A 25,416-nucleotide genomic window follows, 5' to 3' on the forward strand; every position below is an offset into this window, starting at 1 on the left:
ATCCCAGAAACCCTAAACCCACTCCAATTTGCATCCGGCCCAACAGATCCACAGATGATGTAATCTCTATTGCACTCCGCACTGCCCTTTCCCACCTGGACAAAAGGAACATCTATGTGAGAATGCTATTCATTGACTACAGCTCAGCGTTCAACACCATAGTACCCTCAAAGCTCATCAATAAGCTAGGGACCCTGGGACTAAACACCTCCCTCTGCAACTGGATCCTGGACTTCCTGACGGGCCGCCCCCAGGTGGTAAGGGTAGGTAACAACACATCCGCCACGCTGATCCTCAACACAGGGGCCCCTCAGGGGTGCATGCTCAGCCCCCTCCTGTACTCCCTGTTCACTCATGACTGCACGGCCAGGCACGACTCCAACACCATCATTAAAGTTGACGATGACACAACAGTGGTAGACCTCGTCACCGACAACAACGAGACAGCCTATAGGGAGGAGGTCAGAGACCTGACCGCGTGGCGCCAGGACAACAACCTCTCCCTCAACGGGATCAAGACAAAGGAGATGATTGTGGACTACAGAAAAAAGAGGACCGAGCACGCCCCCATTCTCATCAGCAGGGCTGCAGTGGAGCAGGTTGAGAGCTTCAAGTTCTTTGGTGTCCACATCAACAACAAACTATTATGGTCCAAGCACACTATGACAGTCGTGAAGCGGGCAAAACAAAACCTATTCCCCCCCAGGAGACTGAAAAGATTTGTATGGGTCCTCAGATCATCAAAAGGTTCTACAGCTGCACCATCGAGAGCATCCTGACTGGTTGCATCACTGCCTGGTATGGCAACTGCTCGGCCTCAAGGCACTACAGAGGGTAGTGCGATTGGCCCAGTACATCACTGGGGCCAAGCTTCCTGCCATCCAGGACCTCTATACCAGGCGGTGTCAGAGGAAGGCCCTAAAAATTGTCAAAGACTCCAGCCACCCTAGTCATAGACTGTTCTCGCTGCTACCACATGGCAAACGGTACCGGAGCGCCAAGTCTAGGTCCAATAGGCTTTTAAACAACTTCTACCCCAAGCCATAAGACTCCTGAACATCTAGTCAAATGGCTACCCAGACTATTCACATTGCCCCCCCCCCCTTCTCCATATCACTGCCACTCTCTGTTGTCATCTATGCATAGTCACTTTAATTAACTCTACCTACATGTACAAACTGCCTCAACTAACAGACTCTGTACCAGCACCCCCCTGTATATATTGTTATTTTTTTTACTGCTCCTCTTTAAATACTGTTACTTTTATCTCTTATTCTTATCCGTATTTTTTTTAACTGCACTGTAGGTTAGGGGCTTGTAAGTAAGCATTTCATTGTAAGGTCTACCTACACCTGTTGTCTTCGCCGCATGTGACTAATACAATTTGATTTGATTTGATTCGAGGTGAAATTGTGAACCAATGACAAATCTTTATGCAAAACTGTGTCTGTCGTTTGGGAGGTGCCTGCAACACGGATCCAATTACGATCTGTATTTTGCGTCAAAGGGTGGGGGCTCAAAGCTGTGCGTTTTAATACTACTATGAGTCTGCGTCCATGACCACACGGAATTGAAATGGCGGAGACAACAGATAGAATGGAGGTAAGCGCAACGGTGTGGTCGAATACATTTTAAACATCATATTTGTTTCTGTAGGTTAAAATCTAAGTATTTTCACTAAGCTAAAGTAACTATATGTCCAATGGCACTGTAGGCCTCGGAGCCTGCTAGTTGGCTAGTTCAGAGAACACACGCACTTCACTATCAAAGCATCCATTTTAGCCAGGCACCATATAACGTATACTGCAAGGCTCATTCATTTGTCGCCACGTTTGCTAGTACAGCAAACTCTTACTCTGTATACGCGGTTGTCATGTAATTATAGTTTCTGAATTATTAATGCAATTGGGAAATTTAATACTAATGACAGAAGTATATGTTGTGATATAATCATTATCAAGCCATCGCTAGCTCGTGTTTCGGGTAGAGCCCGCATGGGTGCCAGGTTAGTAATGCTAACTAGCATTTCACAAGGCACATCTGGCACTTTGCTGGCATTTGATTTATGTAGCCCAAGTTCCGTTTGAATCCAATTACGTGTCGATAACTAAATAAATGTAATAATTGTTAGACATTGGTTTTAGCTCTAAATTGTGCTACTTTCGTTAATAAAAAAATAAAAAAAAAAACCTAACCGGCAGCCTGGGAGGATTTAGACGCCACTGTTTTAGCTAGGTAACTTTGTGGCCAGCCAATTCCTTGAATAAGGCATGGCCCATTTAATTAGGGGAGCTCGCAAGTAACGTTCTTATGTTCAGCGCGCTCCATTCGGTTACCAAATCGTTTTCTACGTTTATTTGCTGGCCCAACTTTACGTCTGTCAGTGAAGGCCTAAATCACCATGTGCTTTCTCTCCCTTTGTGCTCGGAGAAAAGGAGAGCTTCATGCACTACACTGAACTTGGGCACAACTACGTGAATTTAACACCGCACACCCGTACTCCCAAATGTAACTAAATATTTGGAAGAGTTGTCCTATGAACATTAAATGTTACACGTTTTGAGCAACTTAAAGAAATGAACACAATTCACATCTCGAATTATTTTATCAGCTTATTTTGCCTGGCTATAACTGGTTTGGATGGAGAACCTTCATACATGTTCATTGTTGCCAGTCTGGTGCTGGTTGTGACTGTTATCTCTTTTGGTGAGATTTCTCAGGGGGAGAGCTCGGCCAAGCCAGCAGCAGAAGACATGACTTCTAAGGACTATTACTTTGACTCATACGCCCACTTCGGTATCCATGAGGTAGGTATATTTGAAAAATTGTGCTTGTCATACATTTACAGTTGAAGTCAGAAGTTTACATACACTAAGGTTGGAGTCATTAACTCGTTTTTCAACCACTCCACACATTTCTTGTTAACCACAAGTCGGTTAGGACATCTACTTTGTGCATGACACAACTGTTTACAGACAGATTATTTCACTTACAATTCACTGTATCACAATTCAAGTGGGTCAGAAGTTTACATAAACTAAGTTGACTGCCTTTAAACAGCTTGGAAAATTCCAGAAAATGATGTCATGGCTTTAGAAGCTTCTGATAGGCTAATTGACGTCAATTAGAGTACCTGTGGATGTATTTCAAGGCCTACCTTCAAACTCTGCCACTTCTTGACATTATGAGAAAATCAAAAGAAATCAGCCAAGACCTACAAGTCTGGTTCATCCTTGGGAGCAATTTCCAAACGCCTGAAGGTACCACGTTCATCTGTACAAACAATATTATGCAAGTATAAATACCATGGGACCACGCAGCTGTCATACCGCTCAGGAAGGAGACGTGTTCTGTCTCCTAGAGATGAACGTACTTTGGTGTGAAAAGTGCAAATCAATCCCAGAACAACAGCAAATGACGTTGTGACGATGCTGGAGGAAACGGGTACAAAAGTATCTATATCCAGAGTAAAACAAGGCCTATATCGACATAACCTGAAAGGTCGCTCAGCAAGGAAGAAGCCACTGCTCCAAAACCGCCATGAAAAAGTCAGAATAGGGTTTGCAACTGCACATGGGGACAAAGATCGTACTTTTTGGAGAAATGTCCTCTGGTCTGATGAGACAAAATAGAAATGTTTGGCCATAATGACCATCGTTATGTTTGGAGGAAAAAGGGGGAGCCTTGCAAGCCGAGGAACACCATCTCAACCGTGAAGCACGGGGGTGGCAGCATCATGTGGGGCTGCTTTGCTGCAGGAGGGACTGGTGCACTTCACAAAGTAGATGGCACCATGGGGGAGGAAATTATGTGAATATATTGAAGCAACATCTCAAGACATCAGTCAGGAAGTTATAGCTATGTTGCAAATGGGTCTTCCCAATGGATAATGACCCCAAGCATACTTCCAAAGTTGTAGCAAAATGGCTTGAGGACAACAGTCCATGTATTGGAGGGGCCATCACAATGCCCTGACCTCGATCCTATAGAAGATTTGTCAGCAGAACTGAAAAAGCGTGTGAGCAAGGAGGCCTACAAACCTGACTCAGTTACACCAGCTCTGTCAGGAGGAATGGGCCAAAATTCACCCAACCTATTTTGGGAAGCTTGTGGAAGGCTACCTGACACGTTTGACCCAAGTTAAACAATTTAAAGGCACTGTTACCAAATACTAATTGAGTGTTTGTAAACTTCTAACCCACTGGAAATGTGATGAAAGATATATAAAAGCTATTCTGACATTTCACGTTCTTAAAATGAGGTGGTGATCCTAACTGACCTAAAACAGGGATTTTTTTTACTAGGATTGAATGTCAGGAATTGTGAAACTGAGTTTAAATGTATTTGACTAAGTTGTATTTAAACTGCTGTCTTCAAATGTTTATTTGGTGAGAATTGGTGCCACAAATGGTTGAAATGTGGAGACTCCTGTCACAGTGCTTTATACTGAATTGTGGTCAGCACATCTGTGCCAAAATACAATGGGGCTAATAATAGAGGCTTCGATGGTTTGTACATTGTCAAATGTTCAGTCATGTATACATCCCAGTTGGAGTGACTCAACTAGGTAAGTGTTGCCTTAACTAATGTTCCTCGTGTCCTGCTCTGTAGGAGATGCTGAAAGATGAGGTGCGCACCCTGACCTACCGGAACTCAATGTTGCACAACAAGCACCTGTTCAAGGACAAGGTGGTGTTGGATGTGGGCAGTGGGACTGGCATCCTCTGCATGTTTGCAGCCAAAGCTGGAGCCAAGAAGGTCATAGGTGTAAGTACCCCCACCTTGTTTGCATATGGAGAAGAGACTCAAACATACACAACTCATTTACTGCCATGCACTGTCAATAGTCTGTAGTACGTTTATAACTTGTGATACAGCTTCACCATTCTATATGCGACATTCCCCATTGTCGTACCATATTGTGTAAGGCACACCTGTTCTTAATCTGGCACAGATGTGACTGCTTTGTATCAAGACCTGTTTTATTTGCTTAATCCTAATGAACATAGAAAGCCCATGAATTGCCAGCAGACTTCAATTCCCTTGATGGGTGCACTAAAGGATACCATGGTTCTTGTTAGTTGTCATTGTCGTACCATATTGTATAAGGCACACCTGTTCTTAATCTGGCACAGATGTGACTGCTTTGCATCAAGACCTGTTTTATTTGCTTAATCATAATGAACATAGAAAGCCCATGAATTGCCAGTAGACTTCAATTCCCTTGATGGGTGCACTAAAGAATACCATGGTTCTTGTTAGTTGTCATTACCCAAAGGCCTGCTGTCTAACCCTCGCTTCTGTGTTTTCAGATTGAGTGCAGCAGTATTTCTGACTATGCCGTGAAGATCGTCAAGGCCAACAAAATGGACCACAGTAAGTCAGTACTTTTCCCCTGCCACTTCAGTTTTAGGTCACCCCTATCCTTCACAATGCTTCAACCTGGCTTGAAACAATGTTGTGGCTATGTAGTTGTAACTCATCCTTCTCCTTCAGTTGTGACCATCATCAAGGGGAAGGTGGAGGAGGTGGACCTTCCTGTAGAGGGAGTGGACATCATCATCTCAGAGTGGATGGGCTACTGCCTCTTCTATGAGTCCATGCTCAACACTGTCATCTACGCCAGGGACAAGTGGCTGGTATGTTCCTGTCTGTATATTTAATTAGTACATTATGGAATAGACTTAAATGCTTGTTTGAGTGTCTTAATTGCCATCTTTCCCTATACTGGAATTTTCAGGTACAAGTGGCATGTGTTAAACTCTGTTTGACGGTATACCAAGGCTTTTAGGAGATTCAGTTCCTGGCTTGCTGTGGAATTGCCCATAAAGTAAAACTCATTCCAGTGGATCTCGCCAGTGCCATGCTAGGGTGATTTATTGGGAACATTTCAGCTATAGCACTGGTTTAAACTCAACTGTTGTCCATACCATGGATAAGTGTGTCCTGTAACAATATTCAGTCTCATCAAATTATGCATTTGTGAAGTGTTTTAGATTATTGTTAGACTTTGTCTGGAGTTGGCTTCCCTCTTTTGGAGGCTCAGCGCCCCTTGCAGACTGATGCATGCACACCACCAGCAGTCATTGTGCCATGATTCCACACAGCTGCAACTAAACGTCAGGCCTCTGAATAGCCTGCTAATCTGTCATTCCTAAGTGTATTAACCTGCCATGTTCTTTTTCCCTTTCTGTCTCCCAGAAACCAGAGGGCCTGATTTTCCCAGACAGGGCTACCCTGTACGTCACAGCCATTGAGGACAGGCAGTACAAGGACTACAAAATCCACTGTGAGAATTCCTCTAAATTTTGGGGTAATGTAGTTGGTGTGATTTGGCCAGCGTTGTATCCATGTTTTTGGTTGGAGATGAGCTAGTCAGGGGACTTGAGTGTCAGATTGGATTGTGTGGTCAAGGACTGTCATGGCCCTTATTGAACAGATTCAGCTAACTCTTAAGCTTGAGTGTCATTGGAGCCAAAAGCTACTTTTAATGACTGTCATCAGCAATTTGGGAAATAACATTTACTTGTACTGTGCTTGTATTAAGATCACTTTATTTGTCAATTGCACGCAAGGTCACAAATTTAACTCGCCTTTAACCTAACCCCTCCGAAAGATACATGCACATGTTTTGGAGATGTGCGGCGGGATGCCGCACTGGGGGCCGGGGAGTTAAGTGCCTTGTGCAATGGTGTCTGATTTGATACTAGCTATCCTTACTGCTAGGCTACCTGCCACCCCTGTAATAGTTAGCCATAATGCTGATCTAGCTAGCTAACTAGTCTGGACTTTGAAGTGTGCATTTCTAGACCTAGCAAAGCTTTCATTTTACTTCAAAGAACAATGCCTGGATGACAATTTAATATTAAGTTACTTTCTAAACTAGCCGTCTGCCCAGTTGTGGTGGTAAACCCCTATTTCTTCTCTGTAACAGGGTGGGAGAACGTGTACGGCTTCGATATGTCCTGCATCAAGGAGGTGGCCATCAAGGAGCCCCTAGTGGATGTGGTGGACCCCAAACAGCTGGTCAGCAGCGCCTGCCTCATCAAGGTGAGTCAATCACACTCAGAAGCCTCCCCAATAGTTCTGTGACCCCCCCCCCCCTCCCAACTTGGAATCTGGTTACTTGACTGATGCTACTGTGACATTTTGTATCGGCACCATATCTCCAGTTCTTCCCACCAGTTCAAACAGAGGATTTTGCCTTGTCATCTGAGTCTCCCCCCTCTCTACATTGTCCCCAGGAGGTGGACATCTACACGGTGAAGATCGACGACCTGTCCTTCACCTCGCCATTCTGCCTGCAGGTGAAGAGGAATGATTACATTCACGCCCTCGTCACCTACTTCAACATCGAGTTCACGCGCTGTCACAAGAGGACGGGCTTCTCCACCAGTGAGTCTTTAGGGCCCCCCGTAAACCGCCTGCACTACAATAATAGATTTGTTCACCGAATCCTCATAAATTAAGTCTATGGTAAATGACAGCACTTATACGTTTGACTCTTTTTTTAAGGGCTATATTTTTTTCTGTTACGTGAAGTCATATTAGACTTGTCCCGTTTCTCCTCCTCAGGTCCAGAGTCCCCCTACACCCACTGGAAGCAGACTGTATTCTACCTTGACGACTACCTGACTGTGAAGACTGGAGAGGAGATTTTCGGCAACATCAACATGAAGCCCAATGTCAAAAACAACGTAAGAAAGAGGAAAAACCTTACAGTCTTAAGTTTGTTGGGATACCTTTTAGTCTCCAAGCCCACCCTTATTTTACCTTCCGTTGGTTTGACTGTCTTGTAAGGCTGGGTGTTTACCCTTTTCCTGGGTATAATTTTCCAAACCTAGAAATGATTAATCTTCTGTTCTGTGGTTTAAAGCTGGGAGTTTATCCAGTGTCCACTCTTTTAACCTGTTTCTGTATGTCTGTTTCGCTTGCAGAGAGACCTCGACTTCACAGTTGACATAGACTTCAAGGGTCAGCTCTGTGAGGTGTCCAAGACCTCAGAGTACAGAATGCGTTAGGTGCCCCCTTTTCCCACACCTCGTGTGTTTTGTGAAAGGGGGAGTGCTGAAGGAAGAGCAGCGGTCAGTGTGTGTCTGTATGATCACTTAATTCTCATCCTCCAAAACTAGTACTCTTAAGCAATGTTTGAAATATTATGTTTTGCTTTCTTGTAACGTTTAATCAGATGTTCTGAGGTTTAAAACAACCAGTGGAAAGACATGGCCACTCATTGTGCAATAGTCATTGAAATGTTTTTTTTGTTTATTTTATTATACACACATGTGCTTATGTCTATGTTCAGCTCGTGATCTTAGCCTGTGCTTACACTCAAAGCGTGCACACACACACACACACACACACACGCTGACCCCCTCACCTGCCTGTACATAGTGTTATTGTTCAGTCATTTTGGCCTCTTACAGTCCTGGATCTTGTTGGCTTGGCAGAACCCCCCCCCCCCCCATTTTCATAAGAAGTGCCTCCTGTGACTGGTTTCTGACCCCCCCCCCCCCCGCCAGCCAATTAGATTGTCTATTAGGGGGGATGCAAGTCAGCCATTGGTGTATTAAAAAATTCAGATTGAGAGTAATTGGAGGAAATCCAATTACAATTGTAGCTGTGATATCATGACATGGAGCCTGCCTCAAGATGAGCTGAGTGGCCCCATGGATCATGTCTGATTGGGTAGCTCTGTGCTGATGACCTTGCACAAGACTGACCGTAAGCGGTTTGTTCTCATCCAGCAGGTGGGGGTGATGTAGTCTAACCATGAATCAGTTATAATTCCCCCCTCATTCAGATTGGTCTTTGCTGAACCTGTTCTAGCAATCAGAATTCATAAGAGCCCCCTAAGAAAAGCAAACAATGTTTTGATTAGAGGGGAGTTCAGCCCTGTGTACCTTAGTGCTAGACCTGGATGGCTGGTTTATTGGGACCACAGCAAAGTGTCCACTCTTCCCAGTGCAGGAGTAAACGAGATCCCTCTACCCTGTTGTCATCGCCTGGATTCCGTAGCATTGGTTTAGCCGCTCCCAGGGACCCTTGTCTGTCTGGTTTGCCCTCTAGCGCTAGCGCAAAGTGGAGCACTTAAATCTGAAATGTGTGCCAGTATAGCCAGACCGCCAGCCAGAAGGGGCAGATGTCTACCTCTGAGATTGGTTATCACCAGTTGGCTATGCAGGGTAGAGATGGGTCAGACCAGACTGTTTCATGTTATGTCTTTTTGGCCTTGCTGCTTCATGCGGCTTGAGTGCGGACCATCACACTTTTTAAATTTTTTATTTATCTTTTTAAAAAATAAAGTAAAACGGGAAAATATATATTGTCTTTCTTTACACTTCTGTTCAGAATATTTAATGGTTCATGTCTTTATGGCAATTGGARTAGAGTTGGCTCTGAAGAAACCATTCATAAATAGAGGACACATGGCCAGTGTTGCTTAAACCTGTCAGGGTTTGTGTACTCCCTTATAAACTACTTGGCTTATCAGAGTCCATTTGTCATCAAAACAGTGGGGACTGTTTGAAAATAAATAGGGTTAGGTTTGTGTTAATGATATGCAACAGTCTTTTAAGCAGTGGATGTCTCGACAATCTGCCATACGAAACAAACTCAACAATTTCAAAGATTTTACTGAGTTACAGCTCAGAAGGAAATCAGTCAATTGAAATAAATGTTAGGCCTTAGTCTATGGATTTCACATGACTGGGCAGGGGTGCAACAATGGGTGGGCCTGGGAGTGCACAAACCAACCCACTAGCCAATCAGAATGAGCCCCCCCCCCCCACACAAGCTTTATTACAGACGAATACTCCTCGGCGACCCCCCACCCCCAAACAACCACAATTCAATAATAACAAATGGTAAAACGAGTTTTGACTTTTGAACAATATACATACATCACATTTGGTCAGTAAATTCATAAAAGTGTGCAAGCGAACGAGCTGCGATGAGTTAGGCCTATTCATTCAGCACTTTCAAAACTGAGACCGACAGATGTTCAGAAATTCAGCAAGATGTTGGGGCTTTAACTTTACTCTTAAGTTACCACAGACTCGCTTAGCTTACCATTTGCAGTATTTTAGACCACATAGGCCTTATACAACATGGTTACAGACCCAACAACATATAGTATCCCCTCAAGAAGAAAAACACAAAGTAAGCAAAACAAATAATTCCAATATTGCCTAAAATGATTAAGATACTGAGATAGACCTATAGTATATAGTCAATAGGCCTATATCAATTGAAGTACAAACTATGGCTTAAAGGAATGATGAGCGGATAAGTGGCAATCTGTAATTTTTATTAAGTCCTTCATGCGTGAGCTAAGACCGAGGGTAGTCAACTATTTGTTCAGCACTTTTGTAATGTACAGCGGCAGAATAAAGAACATGGGTTGTTCTTACAGTATTCTCCCTGTACATAAGTCAGAACCATATAAATAAAGGGCATATAAAAAAACAATGCTCTTACAATATTCAATAACATGAGAAATGCACCACATAGTAGGCTAAGTTTTATAAGGGGGAAAGTTACCAAATGGTGAGGCATACATACATACATACAACATACATTTAGTATTACTTTCTTAGCTACAGTATACATCTCCCTGGCATATTATGTAATTTACTTAGTCATCAAAATCTGGCATTCTCTGGATTTATGGAGATTTCAAGACAACTGGGAAGATAGAATCATGGCGTCAGTTATCTTCAGGTCGGAGCTCTAGAAAGAGGCCAGAGTTCCTGACTTGGAATTCCGTGTTGGATGACTGTTCAAAACCTATTTTCCCAGTCGGAGCTCATTTTCATTGTTCCCAGTTGTCTTGAACTCACTGAAGTCTGAGATTTCTCAGTTCCGAGTGTCCAGTTTTGTAGGCGGCAAAAGTCATGCTGGATTGACAGTGTAACGGATGTGAAATGGCTAGTTAGTTAGCGGTGCTGCGCGCTAATAGCATTTCAATCGGTGACGTCACTCGCTTTGAGACCCTGAAGTAGTGGTTCCCCTTGCTCTGCAAGGGCCGCGGCTTTTGTGGAGCGATGGGTAACGACGCTTCGTGGGTGACTGTTGTTGTGTGCAGAGGGTCCCTGGTTTGCGCCCGACGTCGGGGCGAGGGGACGAACTAAAGTTATACTGTTACAACAGCATGGCCAATGTATTCAACCTTTTCTGGCCCATGGTGTTGCGTGTGAATGTGTATTTTAAGCTTGGAAAATAGACCCTTAAACCCAGACTTCGACCACAAACCCTCTCCACTGAATAGCAGGCAGTGGAAGCAAAATAGTGATTGCTTTACATCGCTTGCAGTTAGCCGCTGATTCCTTCTAAACCACTCATTGTTGAATTTGTGATTTCCAACTTGTGTAATGTTTATGGCGAGAGCACCGATTAAGTTTTATCTATGATTTCTCTTCATATGACAAGGATTGAAAAGGATTTGCCAGTAGATTGTCAACATGATTCATGACAATGACTGCTTGTCTAGCTTGCTAGCTAAGATTGTGAAAGTATGATGTTGACATGATCAGCCAAAGCCCGGACTTGAACCCAATCAACCTGAAAATAGCTGTGCAGCGACCCTCTCCATCCAACCTGACAGAGCTTGAGAGGATCTGCAGAGAAGAATGGGAGGAACTTCCCAAATACAGGTGTGCCAAGCTTGTAGCGTCATACCCCAAAACACTTGAGGCTGTAAAAGCTGCCAAAGGCGCTTCAAAAAAGTACTGAGTAAAGGGTCTGAATACTTATGTAAATGTGATATTTCATGTAATGAAAATTAGCAAAAATGTCAAAACTGTTGTAAATAAGAATTTATTCTTAACTGACTTGCCTAGTTCAATAAAGGTTAAATAAATACAATAAAATAATGAGGAGAAAAACAACTATTTAATCCATTTTAGAATAAGGCTGTAAAGTAACAAAATCTGGGAAAAGTCAAGGGGTTTGAATACTTTCCGAATGCACTGCAGATATACAGTATCAGTCAAAAGTTTGAACACTCCTACTCAAGGGTTTTTATCTTTTACTATTTTCTACATTGTAGAATAATAGTGAAGACATCAAAACTATGAAATAGCACATGGAATCATGTAATAACCGAAAAGTGTTAAAAAAAAATCAAAGTATATTTTATATTTCAGATTCTTCAAATAGCCACCCTTTGCCTTGAGGACAGCTTTGCACACTCTTGGCATTCTCGCAAACAGCTTCACCTGGAATGCTTTTCCAAAAGTCTTGGAGTTCCCACATGCTGAGTATTTGTTGACTGCTTTTTCTTCACTCTGCAGTCCAACTAATCCCAAACCATCTCAATTGGGTTGAGGTCGGGTGATTGTGGAGGCCAGATCATCTGATGCAGCACGCCATCACTCTCCTTCTTGGTCAAATAGAACTTACACAGCCTGGAGGTGTGTTGGATCATTGTCCTGTTGAAAAACAAATGATAGTCCCACTAAGCGCAAACCAGATGGGATGGCGTATTGCTGCAGAATTCTGTGGTAGCCATGCTGGTTAAGTGTGCCTTGAATTCTAAATATATCACTGTCAGTGTCACCAGCAAAGCACCATCACACCTCCTCCTCCATGCTTCACGGTGGGAACATGTAGAGATCATCCGTTCATCAACTCTGCGTCTCACAGCGGTTGGGATCAAAAATCTCAAATTTGGACTCATCAGACCAAAGGACAGATTTCCACCGGTCTAATGTTCATTGCTTGTGTTTCTTGGCCCAAGCAAGTCTCTTCTTATTTGTGTCCTTTAGTAGTGGTTTCTTTGCAGCAATTTGACCATGAAGGCCTGATTCACAAAGTCTCCTCTGAACAGTTGATGTTGATATGCGTCTGTTACTTGAACTCTGTGAGGCATTTATTTGGGCTCCAATCTGAGGCTGGTAACTTGAATGAACTTATCATCTGCAGCAGATGACTCTGGATCTTAACTCTGGGTCTTCCTTTCCTGTGGCGGTCCTCATGAGAGCCAGTTTCATCATAGCGCTTGATGGTTTTTGCGACTGCACTTGAAGAAACTTTCAAAGTATTTGACATTTACAGTATTGACTGACCTTCATGTCTTAAAGTAATGATGGACTCTTGTTTCTCTTTGCTAATTTGAGCTGTTCTTGCCATAATATGGACTTGGTCTGTTACCAAATAGGGCTATCTTCTGTATACTACCCCTACCTTGTCACAACACAACTGATTGACTCAAACACATTAAGGAAAGAAATTCCACAAATTAACTTTTTACAAGGCACACCTGTTAATTGAAATGCATTCCAGGTGACTACCTCATGAAGCTAATTGAGAGAGTGCCAAGAGTGTGCGATGCTGTCACCAAGGCAAAGGGTAGCTACTTCGGAGAATCTCAAATATAAAATATATACACTTTTTTGGTTACTACATGATTCCATATGTGTTATTTAATAGTTCTGATGTCTTCACTTTTATTCTGCAGAAAATAGTGAAAATAACGAAAAACCCTAGAAGGAGTAGGTGTGTCCAAACTTTTGACTGGTACTGTATATATACACTTCAAGAAAAGCAATTTTTTGTGCATTAAAATAACATCAAATTGATCAGAAATAAGGTGTAGACATTGTTAATGTTGTAAATGACTATTGTAGCTGGAAACAGCAGATTTTTTTATTGGAATATCTACATAGGCGTATTAGAGGCCCATTATCAGCAACCATCACTCCTATGTTCCAATGGCACGTTGTGTTAGCTAATCCAAGTTTATCATATTAAAAGGCTAATTGATCATTAGAAAACACTTTTGCAATTAGATTAGCACAGCTGAAAACTGTTGTCCTGATTAAAGAAGCCATAAAACTCACCTTCTTTAGAATAGTTGAGTATCTGGAGCGTCAGCATTTGTGGGTTTGATTACAGGCTCAAAATGGCCAGAAACAAAGTCCAATGGCTTGATGGTAGCAGCTGTTAAGAAGCCTTTTGGACCTAGACTTGGCGCTCCGATACCGCTTGACGTGCGGTATCAGAGAGAACAGTCTATGACTAGGGTGGCTGGAGTCTAACAATTTTTACGGCCTTCCTCTGACACTGCCTGGTATAGAGGTCCTGGGTGGCAGGAAGCTTGGCCCCAGTGATGTACTGGGCCGTACGTACTATCCTCTGTAGTGCCTTGAGGTCGGAGACCGAGCATTTGCCATACCAGGCATTGATGCAACCAGTCAGGATGCTCTCGATGTTGCAGCTGTAGAACTTTTTGAGGATCTGAGGACCCATGCCAAATCTTTTCAGTCTCCTGGGGGAATAGGCTTTGTCATGCCCTCTTCACGACTGTCTTGGTGTGTTTGAACCATGATAGTTTGTTGGTGATGTGGACACCAAGGTACTCTCAACCTGCGCCACTACAGTCCGTCGATGAGAATGGTGGCGTGCTTGGTCCTCCTTTTCCTGTAGTCCACAATCATCTCCTTTGTCTTGATCACGTTGAGGGAGAGGTTGTTATCCTGGCACCACACAGCCAGGTCTCTGACCTCCTCCCTGTAGGCTGTCTCATCGTTGTCGGTGATCAGTCCTACCACTGTTGTGTCATCGGCAAACTTAATGATGGTGTTGGAGTCGTGCCTGGCCATGCAGTCGTGAGTGAACATGGAGTACAGGAGGGGACTGAGAACGCACCCATGAGGGGCCCCCGTGTTGAGGATCAGCATGGTGGATGTGTTGTTACCTACCCTTACCACCTGGGGGCAGCCCATCAGGAAGTCCAGGATCCAGTTGCAGAGGGAGGTGTTTAGTGATGAGCTTTGAGGGCACTATGGTGTTGAATGCTGAGCTGTAGTCAATGAACAGCATTCTCACATAGGTGTTCCATTTGTCCAGTCACTCAAGTCATAGACTGTTTTCTCTGCTACTGCATGGCAAGCGATCCCGGAACACCAAGTCTAGGACCAAAAGGCTCATTAACAGCTTCTACCCCCAAGCCATAAGACTGCTGCACAATTAATCAAATGGCTACCAGACTATTTACATTGACCCCCACCCCCATTTGTTTTGTACACTGCTGCTACTCGCTGTTTATTATCTATGCATAGTCAGTTCACCCCTACCTCCATGAACAAATTACCTCGACTAACCTGTACATTGACTCGGTGCCGGTATCCCCTTATATATGGCCTTGTTATTTTATTGTTACTTTTCATTATTTTTTACTTACAATTAGATTTCGTGCACCAGCTGTTGTTTACAAATATACACAGACCGCCACTCCTTGTCTTACCGGAGTCAGCTGTTCTATCTTGCCGATGCAGCGTAAAACCCGCCAGCTGTATGTTATTCATGTCGTCGTTCAGCCACGACTCGGTAAAACATAAGATATTGCCGTTTTTAACATCCTGTTGGTAGGAAATACGTGATCGTAGTTAGTCTATTTTGTTATCCAGTGATTGTACATGGCTAATAGGACTGATGGTAAAGGGAGATTACCCACTCGCCGTTGGATCCTTACAAGGCACCCCAACCTACGCCCCCGATATCTCCGTCTCTTTCTCCTTTCGAATGACGGGGATGAGGGCCTTGTTGGGTGTCTGAAGTAAATCCTTTGCCTCCGACTCGTTAAAGAAAAAATATTCCTCCAGTACGAGGTACGTAATCGCTGCTCTTTTCGGTCATAAGAGACGGTGGCAGAAATATTATGTATAAAATAAGTTACAAATAATGTGAAAAAACACACACAATAGCACAATTGGTTAAGAGACCGTAAAACCACAGCCATCTCACCCTGTGCAAGTATCAATATACTTGCACAGTACAGCTTGGGCTGGCATGACTGTGAAAGACCAATATGGTATTTATTATTTTAGGTCATTCAGAGTGTATGTTACTGTTGCTCATAGAATTTTTCACACAGGGCACTTTTTCTTTGCCGGGCTGGCCATTTGGATAATGTTTGGGGAAATTACAGTATATTCACTTCTCCAGGCACCACCACAGCACATCAAGAGACTATGACTGATTGCTTGGCCATATTCTCAGAATGCCCAGATATTAGATTTATGTCCCAATGTGGATTGAAGTATAGAATATTAGATATTTGTCAGCCTATGTGGACAACTATGGCTACAGGGTCTTGTACACTGATCTACTATGCCATGAATCTTGGTCATATATACTCTATGATACTCTCTTGCCTGAATTGACAACTTGTCTGGCCTGGATGGCCATATCATCTGAGTAGGTTAGAGTGCATATGACCCAAAGGGGGCTGGTGGGAGGAGCTATAGGAGGAAAGGCTCATATATATATTTGTTTCTTGTTTTCTTTCAGCCAACTTGACACAACTGTGGGAAGCATTGGAGTCAACATTGGCCAGTATCCCTGTGGAACGCTTTCGACACTTTGTAGAGTCCATACCCCAACGAATTAAGACTATTCTGAAGGCAAAAGAGGGTGCAACTCAATATTAGGAAGGTGTTCCTAATGTTTTGTGCACTATTTTTGCTAGCTATCCATCTGATTGATGAAGTAGAGAAAATGCCATAGTTCGCAAGATTGAAACTGCTGGGGGAAAGCTAGCTAACCTTTGCTGATGTTAACTTCCACCATCAGTCTGAGTTGAGTTCACCGTAGCTAAGTGGACTGTAGCTAGGTTTCTAGAAAATAACAACTAGCTATATAATTGTTAGTTATATTTTAAAGACTAGTTACTGGTATTGAACACTTTTTGTCAAACTACTTTGTTCCCCTGCCTGTTTATAGATGAATTGGTGACTGAAAAATGTAGCAATATAAATGCCCCTCCTGATTTCACTGCATATAATTTGGGTGATTTGGCTTGTGCACATTTAGCTGAGTGTTTCATTAGTTAGCTAAGTTACTGACTGACTAGGCTTATTCTTATTCATGTTTTTGTTGTTGTTGCATTTCAGGTGGAGAGTGAGTGGGATCACAGAAAGCAGCATGCTGCTGACCGACCAGGGCCCATATTCATAAAGCATCTCAGAGTAGGAGTGGTAATTTAGGATCAGTTTTGCCTTCACACAGAGTATAAATACATTGACAAGGGGGAGCTGATCAGAGGTCACTATTCCTACTCTGAGACACTTTGTGGATATTGGTCCTGGAAGAAAGCTGTTGCCAACTTTGCACAGCAGTCGTTTCACCACAGTACCCTGGAGGTATTACAGTCAATGATTATTAACTGAATATTGTATGTAAATTGCAATATATTTGTTGTTGAAGTATAAAGACATGTTTCAAAACATGCTCGAAGGGTTGGTTGTCTCGAGGTTCCTCGGGTCTCCACCGAATTGTGTAGATCCGCTTTTAGTTTTTATGAGCCCCGCTGCTGGAACAATCTGCAGATCTCGAAATTGGATGTTCTGGTGGCCACCCAGGCAGTTTAGTGTATTGATTGAAGACCTGGTAGCTGAGAGATGTAGATGTTATCTATGATTGTATTTTTGATTTGTGTATTGTAACTGTTGCTTGTATTCTATAAAATTTGTAAATTGTAAAATGCAGTGCTCCCTTGTAAAAGAGACCTTGGTCTCAATGGGACCCCCTGTTGAAATAAAGGTAAAATCAAAATAAATATATCAATGACACTTAAGAAAGGGTTGGATTTTCAGTAACGTGCAGTAAATGCTAACACGGCTTTTGTGATTACAGGTACATAATGTATTTATTATAATCTCCCTGTCAGGCTAATCAATGTATGCTGTGACATGGGCCTGGATGGTGAGACATCTTTTTCAAGCTGCCTGACGGAATACTGTGGCCTTCAGTGCTACCGGAAGCAGTACAGCAACACCCTCTCTCTCACAGCCATTCTGTCAACATGTATTCTTCCCATTGAACAATGGGGCAAATAGACAAAGTGAATATGTCAGTGCTTTCGCCTGTAGAAGTTTGTATGAATTGAATGGTCAAATTCATACAAACTTCTACGGGCGAAAGCACTGACTTATATTCACTTTGTCTATTTGTCCCGTTCTTCAATCTTGACTGGGATATATATTTTAGTTCACACACCTGTGTGATGTGTCTGATATACAGTACCAGTCAAAAGTTTGGACACTTACTCATTCCAGGGTTTTTCTTTATTTTTACTATATTGTAGAACAGGGGTGTCAAAGTCAAATGGACGGAGGGCCAAATAAAAAATTTAGCTACAAGCCGAGGGCCGGACTGTTCGAATGTTCATTGAAAAATTTTTAAATGACGCATATAGTCTAGTGAACCTAATTGAACCTACTGAAAACCTAACAAATATATTCCAATATGATCAGATAAATAAAGCAATATTTTCTTATGGCTCTGTCAGTAATCTTTAATTTTCAACAGACACAAAAGACAAATTTCCTTTATATAAAAATCCCCATAACATGAACATTAAATGAAAGAAACCGGTATTCAAGGCACCATCAGTAGCCTATATTTTCTATTTTAGCAAAAGTGGGCTAAATTTACTTCAAAGACAATAACATATACACTTTTCTATCATCCACTCAACTGAATATTTTTAAAATATAATTGGATTGAAATACAATAAAATAAAGTGCAAAAATCTATTAATCAAAAACAACACTTTGTTTAAGGAGAAGTAACATGCAGTGAAAACAAATATTAAACTTTAACTTTTAAACTTGAACTGAGTAAAACTCTAAATATGTGATTGCACAGTAATGTTCACTTGTTTGAGGTTGAGGGTGATACTTGGTGGTGTCCCATCTTTTCCACAAGTTCATCAATGTTCGGGGTAAGGCTCTGAGCTGAGGAAATCCTCAGAATTGAGTGGAGGTGTTCAGCAGTAAGTCGACTTCTGTGTGATGTTTTGTTCAGGTTCATCAAAGAAAACAGTTGTTCACACAGGTATGTGCTGCCAAACATTCCTCTGCCTTTTGTAGCCTTTGTTCCATGTCCATATTCTTGTTTTTGTCCGCGTGTTTCGTTTCATAATGTCGTCTCAGATTATACTCTTTCAGTACCGCCACACTTTCTCCACACAGAAGACACACAGGTTTTCCAGCTACCTCCGTGAACATATACTCCGACTCCCACCTTGTTTGAAACCCCCGGTTCTCAGTGTCCACCTTCCGTTTTGCCATTTTTGATGGGTATCTGAAAGTTAATTTTACTGTGATGCTGACGACTGCTGTGCCAATAAATATTGAAATGAAGCAGCCTACTGCTCGGTGCGTCACCGTTGCATTGTGGGAAATGTAGTATTGGTGCGTGTAAAAGATCTGCGGGCTGCCGGCTTGCTGCGGTCTGCGGGCCGGTTCTAATAATAAATCAAGATCATCCCAGGGGCCGTAAAAAACCTTCTCGCGGGCCGGATGTGGCCCGCGGGCCTTGACTCTGACATATGTGTTGTAGAATAATAGAAAATACATCAAAACTATGAATAACACATATGGAATCATGTAGTAACCAAAAAAGTGTTAAACAAAGATTCTTCAAAGTAGCCAACCTTTGCCTTGATGACAGCTTTGCACACTCTTAGCATTCTCTCAACCAGCTTCATGAGGTAGTTACCTGGAATGCATTTCAATTGTGTCTTTCCTTCTTAATGAGTTTGAGCCAATCAGTTTAGTTGTGACAATGTAGGTGTGGTATACAGAAGATAGCCCTATTTGGTAAAAGACCAAGTCCCTATTATGGCAAGAACAGCTCAAATTAACAAAGTGAAAAGACAGTCCATCATTACTTTGAGACATGAAGGTCAGTCAATATATAACATTTCAGGAACTTTGAACATTTCTTCAAGTACAGTTGTAAAAACCATCAAGCGCAACAATCAAACTGGATCTCATGAGGACCGCCACAGGGAAGGAAGACACAGAATTACCTCTGCTGCAGAGGATAAGTTCATTAGAGTTAACTGCACCTCAGAAATTGCAGCCCAAATAAATGCTTCACAGAGTTCAAGTAACAGACACATCTCAACATCAACTGTTCAGAGGAGACTGCGTGTTCTAGATGGTGCCGACAGAGGGGCACCTCGGTTCTAGTCCTTATGCAACTTTGCAGTATTTCGTTTTTTAATGTATTATTTCTCACATTGTTAGCCCAGAAAATGTGTTATTACATACAGCCGGGAAGAACTATTGGATATTAGAGCGACATCAACTTACTAGCACTATGGCCAGGAATACAACTTTCCCGAAGCGGATCCTTTGTCTGAACCACCCAGGGCATCTGAACTGATTCCAGAGGCTGACCCAAAACAACATCGCAGCAGAAGTGGGAGATGGGTCAGACTTCAGAGGCATGCACACCACCCACCGCTTCAGAGTATATTACTCGTTAATGTCCAGTCTGTAGATAATAAGGTAGACGAAATTAGGGCAAGAGTTGCTTTCCAGAGAGACATCAGGGATTGTAACGTACTCTGTTTCACGGAAACATGGCTCTCTCGGGATATGCTGTCGGGAGGCGGTACAGCCACCGGGATTCTTCGTGCGTCGCGCCGACAGAAATAAACATATCTCCGGGAAGAAGAAGGGCGGGGGTGTATGTTTCATGATTAACGACTCATGGTGTAATTGTAACAACATACAGGAACTCAAGTCCTTTTGTTCACCTGACCTAGAATTCCTCACAATCAAATGCCGACCGTATTATCTCCCAAGAGAATTCTCATCGGTTATTGTCACAGCTGTGTATATCACCCCTCAAGCCGATACCACAACGGCCCTCAAGGAACTTCACTGGACTTTTGCAAACTAGAAACCATATATCCTAAGGCTGCATTTATTGTAGCTGGGGATTTTAACAAAGCAAATTTGAGAACAAGGCTACCTAAATTCTATCAACATATTGATTGTAGAACTCGCGCTGGCAAAACTCTGCATCACTGCTACTCTAACTTCCGCGATGCATACAAAGCCCTCCCCCGCCCTCCCTTCGGAAAATCTGACCACAACTCCTTTTTGCTCCTCCCTTCCTATAGGCAGAAACTCAAATAGGATGTACCCGTGACAAGGACTACTCAACGCTGGTCTGACCAATCGAAATCCACGCTTCAAGATTGTTTTGATCACGCGGATTGGGACATGTTCCGGGTAGCCTAAGAGAATAATATCAATGTATACGCTGATTCGGTGCGTGAGTTCGTGCGTTTATACGGAAGTGCATAGGAGATGTTGTACCCACTGTGACTATTAAAAACTATCCTAACCAGAAACCGTTTATGGATGGCAGCATTTGCGCAACACTGAAAACGCGAACCACCACATTTAACCATGGAATGTTGACTGGCAATATGGCCGAATACAAACAGTGTAGTTATTCCATCCGCAAGGCAATCAAACAAGCAAAATGTCAGTATAGAGACAAAGTGGAGTCGCAATTCAACGGCCCAGACATGAGACGTAAATGGCAGGGTCTACAGACAATCACGGACTACAAAAAGAAAACCAGCCACGTCACGGACACCGACGTCTTGCTTCCAGACAGAGTATATACCTTCTTTGCCTGCTTTGAGGATAATACAGTGCCACCAAGGACTGTGGGCTCTCCTTCTCCGTGGCCGACATAAGTAAGACATTTAAACGCGTTAACACACGCAAGGCTGACGGCCCAGACAGCATCTCTAGCCGCGTCCTCAGAGCATGCGCAGACCAGCTGGCTGGTGTTTACAGACATATTCAATCTCTCCCTATCCCAGTCTTCTGTCTCCACATGCTTCAAGATGGCCACCATTCCTCCTGTACCCAAGGCGGCAAAGGTAACTGAACTAAATTACTATCGCCCCGTAGCACTCACTTCTGTCATCATGAAGTGCTTTGAGAGACTAGTCAAGGATCATATCACCTCTACCTTATCTGTCACTCTAGACCCACTTCAATTTGCGTACCACCCCAATAGGTCCACAGACAATGCAATCGCCATCACACTGCACACTGCCCTATCCCACCTGGACAAGAGATATACCTAAGTAAGAATGCTGTTCATTGACTACAGCTCAGCATTCAACACCATAGTACCCTCCAAGCTCATCATTAAGCTTGCGGCCCTGGGTCTCAACCCCGCCCTGTGCAAATGGGTCCTGGACTTCCTGATAGGCCGCCCCCAGGTGGTGAAGGTTGGAAACAGCATTTCCACTTCTCTGATCCTCAACACTGGGGCTCCACAAGGGTGCATGCTCAGCCCCCTCCTATACTCCCTGTTCACCCATGACTGCATGGCCATGCACGCCTCCAACTCAATCATTAAGTTTGCAGACGACACAACAGTAGTAGGCTTGATTACCCACAACGACGAGATAGCCTATAGGGAGAAGGTGAAGGCACTCGGAGTGTGGTGTCAGGAAAACATCCTCTCATTCAACGTCAACAAAACAAAGGAGATGATCGTGGACTTCATGAAACAGCAGAGGGAGCACGCCCCATCCACATCGAAGGGACGGCAGTGGAGAAGGTGGAAAGTTTTAAGTTCCTCGGCGTACACATCACGGAAAAACTGAAATGGTCCACCCACACAGACAGTGTGGTGAAGAATTCGCAACAGCGTCTCTTCTACCTCAGGAGGCTGAAGAAATTTGGTCACCTAAAACCCTCACAAACTTTTACAGATGCACAATTGAGAGTATCCTGTCGGGCTGCATCACCGCCTGGTACAGTAACTGCACCGCCCATAGCCACAGGGCTCTCCAGAGGGTGGTGCGGTCTGCACAATGCATCACCGGGTGCAAACTACCTGCCCTCCAGGACACCTACACCACCCAATGTCACAGGAAGGCCAAAAAGATCATCAAGGACAACAACCACCCGAGCCACTGCCTGTTCACCCCGCTACCGTCCAGAAGGCGAGGTCAGTACAGGTGCATCAAAGCTGGGACTGAGAGACTGAAAAATTGCTTCTATCTCAAGGCCATCAGACTGTTAAACAGCCATCACTAACACAGTGAGGCTGCTGCCTACATACAGACTTGAAATCATTGGCCACTAATAAATGGATCACTAGTCACTTTAATAATGACACTAATAATGTTTACATATCTTGCATTACTCATATACAGTGGGGAGAACAAGTATTTGATACACTGCCGATTTAGCAGGTTTTCCTACTTACAAAGCATGTAGAGGTCTGTAATTTTTATCATAGGTACACTTCAACTGTGAGAGACGGAATCTAAAACAAAAATCCAGAAAATCACATTGTATGATTTTTAAGTAATTAATTTGCATTTTATTGCRTGACATAAGTATTTGATCACCTACCAACCAGTAAGAATTCCGGCTCTCACAGACCTGTTCGTTTATCTTTAACCTTTCTGAACCACCCATCCCGGATCCGGGATAATTGTCATCAGAAACGCTGACTAGCATAGCCTAGCCTAGCGCCACAGGTATTTAATATAATATAATTTCATGAAATCACAAGTGCAATATTGCAAAACACAGCTTAGCCTTTTGTTAATCCATCTGTCGTCTCAGATTTTGAAATTATGCTTTACAGCGAAAGCAATACAAGCGTTTGTGTAAGTTTATCGATCGCTCAACAAAACAATAAGTACACCTAGCATCAGGTAACTTGGTCACGAAAATCAGAAAAGCAATCAAATTAATCGTTTACCTTTGATGATCTTCGGATGTTTTCACTCACGAGACTCCCAGTTAGACAACAAATGTTCCTTTTGTTCCATAAAGATATTTTTTATATCCAAATACCTCCGTTAGTTTGATGCGTTATGCCAAGGAATCCACCGGAAAGAGCGCTCGCGACAACGCCGTCAAAAATCCCAAATTATATCCATAATGTCCACAGAAACATGTCAAACGTTTTTTATAATCCATCTTCAGGGTGTTTTTCAAATATCTATTCGATAATATATCAACCGGGACAGTTGGCTTTCACTAGGACAGGGAGGAATAATCACCGCCTTTCTCTGTTACGCAGAACTCACGCTGAGAGCCCCCACCTATCCACTTACGCAATGTGCCCTTTCACGCTCATTCTTCAAAATAAAAGCCTGAAACTATGTCTAAAGGCTGTTGACACCTTAGGGAAGCCATAGAAAAAGAAGTCTGGTTGATATCCCTTTCAATGGGAAATAGGGATGCATAGGAACAGAGAGGTTTCAAAAACAGGGTCACTTCCTGATTGGATTTTCCCCAGGTTTTAGCCTGCAATATCAGTTCTGTTTAACTCACAGACAAGAATTTTACAGTTTTGGAAACTTCAGAGTGTTTTCTATCCTAATCTGACACTTATATGCATACTCTAGTTTCGGGGGCTGAGAAATAGGCAGTTTCAAATGGGTTAGCCAAAAACGAAAATGTCGCCCCCTAGTCTTAAGAAGTTTTAAGAAGCCCTCCTGTTCTCCACTCATTACCTGTATTAACTGCACCTGTTTGAACTCGTTACCTGTATAAAAGAAACCTATCCACACACTCAATCAAACAGGCTCCAACCTCTCCACAATGGCCAAGACCAGAGAGCTGTGTAAGGACATCAGGGATAAAATTGTAGACCTGCACAAGGCTGGGATGGGCTACAGGACAATAGGCAAGCAGCTTGGTGAGAAGGCAACAACTGTTGGCGCAATTATTAGAAAATAGAAGAAGTTCAGTCCTTCATTGCTGCAAAGAAACCACTACTAAAGGACACCAATTAGAAGAAGAGACTTGCTTGGGTCAAAAAACACTAGCTGTGGACATTAGATCAGTGGAAATCTGTCCTTTTGTCTGATGAGTCCAAATTAGTTTATTTTTGGTTCCAACCGCTGTGTCTTTGTGAGACGCAGAGCAGGTGAACGGATGATCTCTGCATGTGTGGTTCCCACCGTGAAGCATGGAGGAGGAGGTGTGAGGGTGCTTTGCTTGTGACACTGTCTGTGATATATTTAGAATTCAAGGCACACTTAACCAGCATGGCTACCACAGCATTCTGCAGCGATATGCCATCCCATCTGGTTGGCGCTTAGTGGGACTATCATTTGTTTTTCAACAGGACAATGACCCAAAATACACCTCTAGGCTGTGTAAGGGCTATTTGACCAATGAGAGTGATGGAGGGCTGCATCAGATGACCTGGCCTCCACAATCACCCAAACTCAATCCAATTGAGATGGTTTGAGATGAGTTGGACCGCAGAGTGAAGGAAAAGCCGCCAACAAGTGCTCAGCATATGTGGGAGCTCCTTCAAGTCTGTTGGAAAGGCTGGTTGAGACTGCCAAGAGTGTGCACAGCTGTCATCAAGGCAAAGGGTGGCCACTTTGAAGAATCTAAAATATATTTTGATTTGTTTAACACTTTTTCTACATGGTTCCATAAGTGTTATTTCATAGTTTTGATGTCTTCACTATTATTCTACAATGTAGAAAATATTAAAAATTAAGAAAAACCCTTGAATGAGTAGGTGTGTCAAAAGTTTTGACTGGTACTGTACATTAATAAACATGTATTCACTCTGGACATCTCCTGATTTTCAAAGTTTTGA

The 25,416-nt window shown here is 43.0% G+C and overlaps 1 protein-coding gene across 4 annotated transcripts; it reads left to right on the forward strand.

The window, feature by feature from the left end:
• Positions 1-1,494: 1,494 nt before the first annotated feature.
• Positions 1,495-8,293, forward strand: LOC111971484 (protein arginine N-methyltransferase 1). Of its 4 annotated transcripts, none has more exons than XM_023998279.2 (10): positions 1,495-1,602; positions 2,721-2,807; positions 4,612-4,767; positions 5,313-5,376; positions 5,497-5,639; positions 6,202-6,313; positions 6,935-7,050; positions 7,245-7,395; positions 7,576-7,697; positions 7,938-8,293. In XM_023998279.2, exons 1-10 carry the CDS (start codon positions 1,576-1,578, stop codon positions 8,019-8,021), a joined length of 1,062 nt encoding a protein of 353 aa, XP_023854047.1. In that variant the 5' UTR covers positions 1,495-1,575; the 3' UTR covers positions 8,022-8,293. The 4 variants fall into 4 exon arrangements, with proteins under 4 accessions (XP_023854047.1, XP_023854049.1, XP_023854046.1 ...); XM_023998281.2 differs by having other exon boundaries at positions 1,496-1,602; positions 6,202-6,289; XM_023998278.2 differs by having other exon boundaries at positions 1,497-1,602; positions 2,712-2,807.
• The last annotated feature ends 17,123 nt before the right edge of the window (positions 8,294-25,416 follow it).

This window comes from Salvelinus sp. IW2-2015, linkage group LG13 (assembly GCF_002910315.2).
Source record: "Salvelinus sp. IW2-2015 linkage group LG13, ASM291031v2, whole genome shotgun sequence".
In the NCBI taxonomy this organism is placed as follows: domain Eukaryota; kingdom Metazoa; phylum Chordata; class Actinopteri; order Salmoniformes; family Salmonidae; genus Salvelinus; species Salvelinus sp. IW2-2015.

Bases quoted from the DNA above. Each gene is read 5' to 3' on its own strand.
- LOC111971484 (XM_023998278.2), top strand. From the start codon at position 1,576: ATGGCGGAGACAACAGATAGAATGGAG. The intron at 4,768-5,312 runs GTAAGTACCCCC...CTGTGTTTTCAG, and splicing joins GAGCCAAGAAGGTCATAGGT to ATTGAGTGCAGCAGTATTTC. The intron at 5,640-6,201 runs GTATGTTCCTGT...TCTGTCTCCCAG, and splicing joins ACGCCAGGGACAAGTGGCTG to AAACCAGAGGGCCTGATTTT.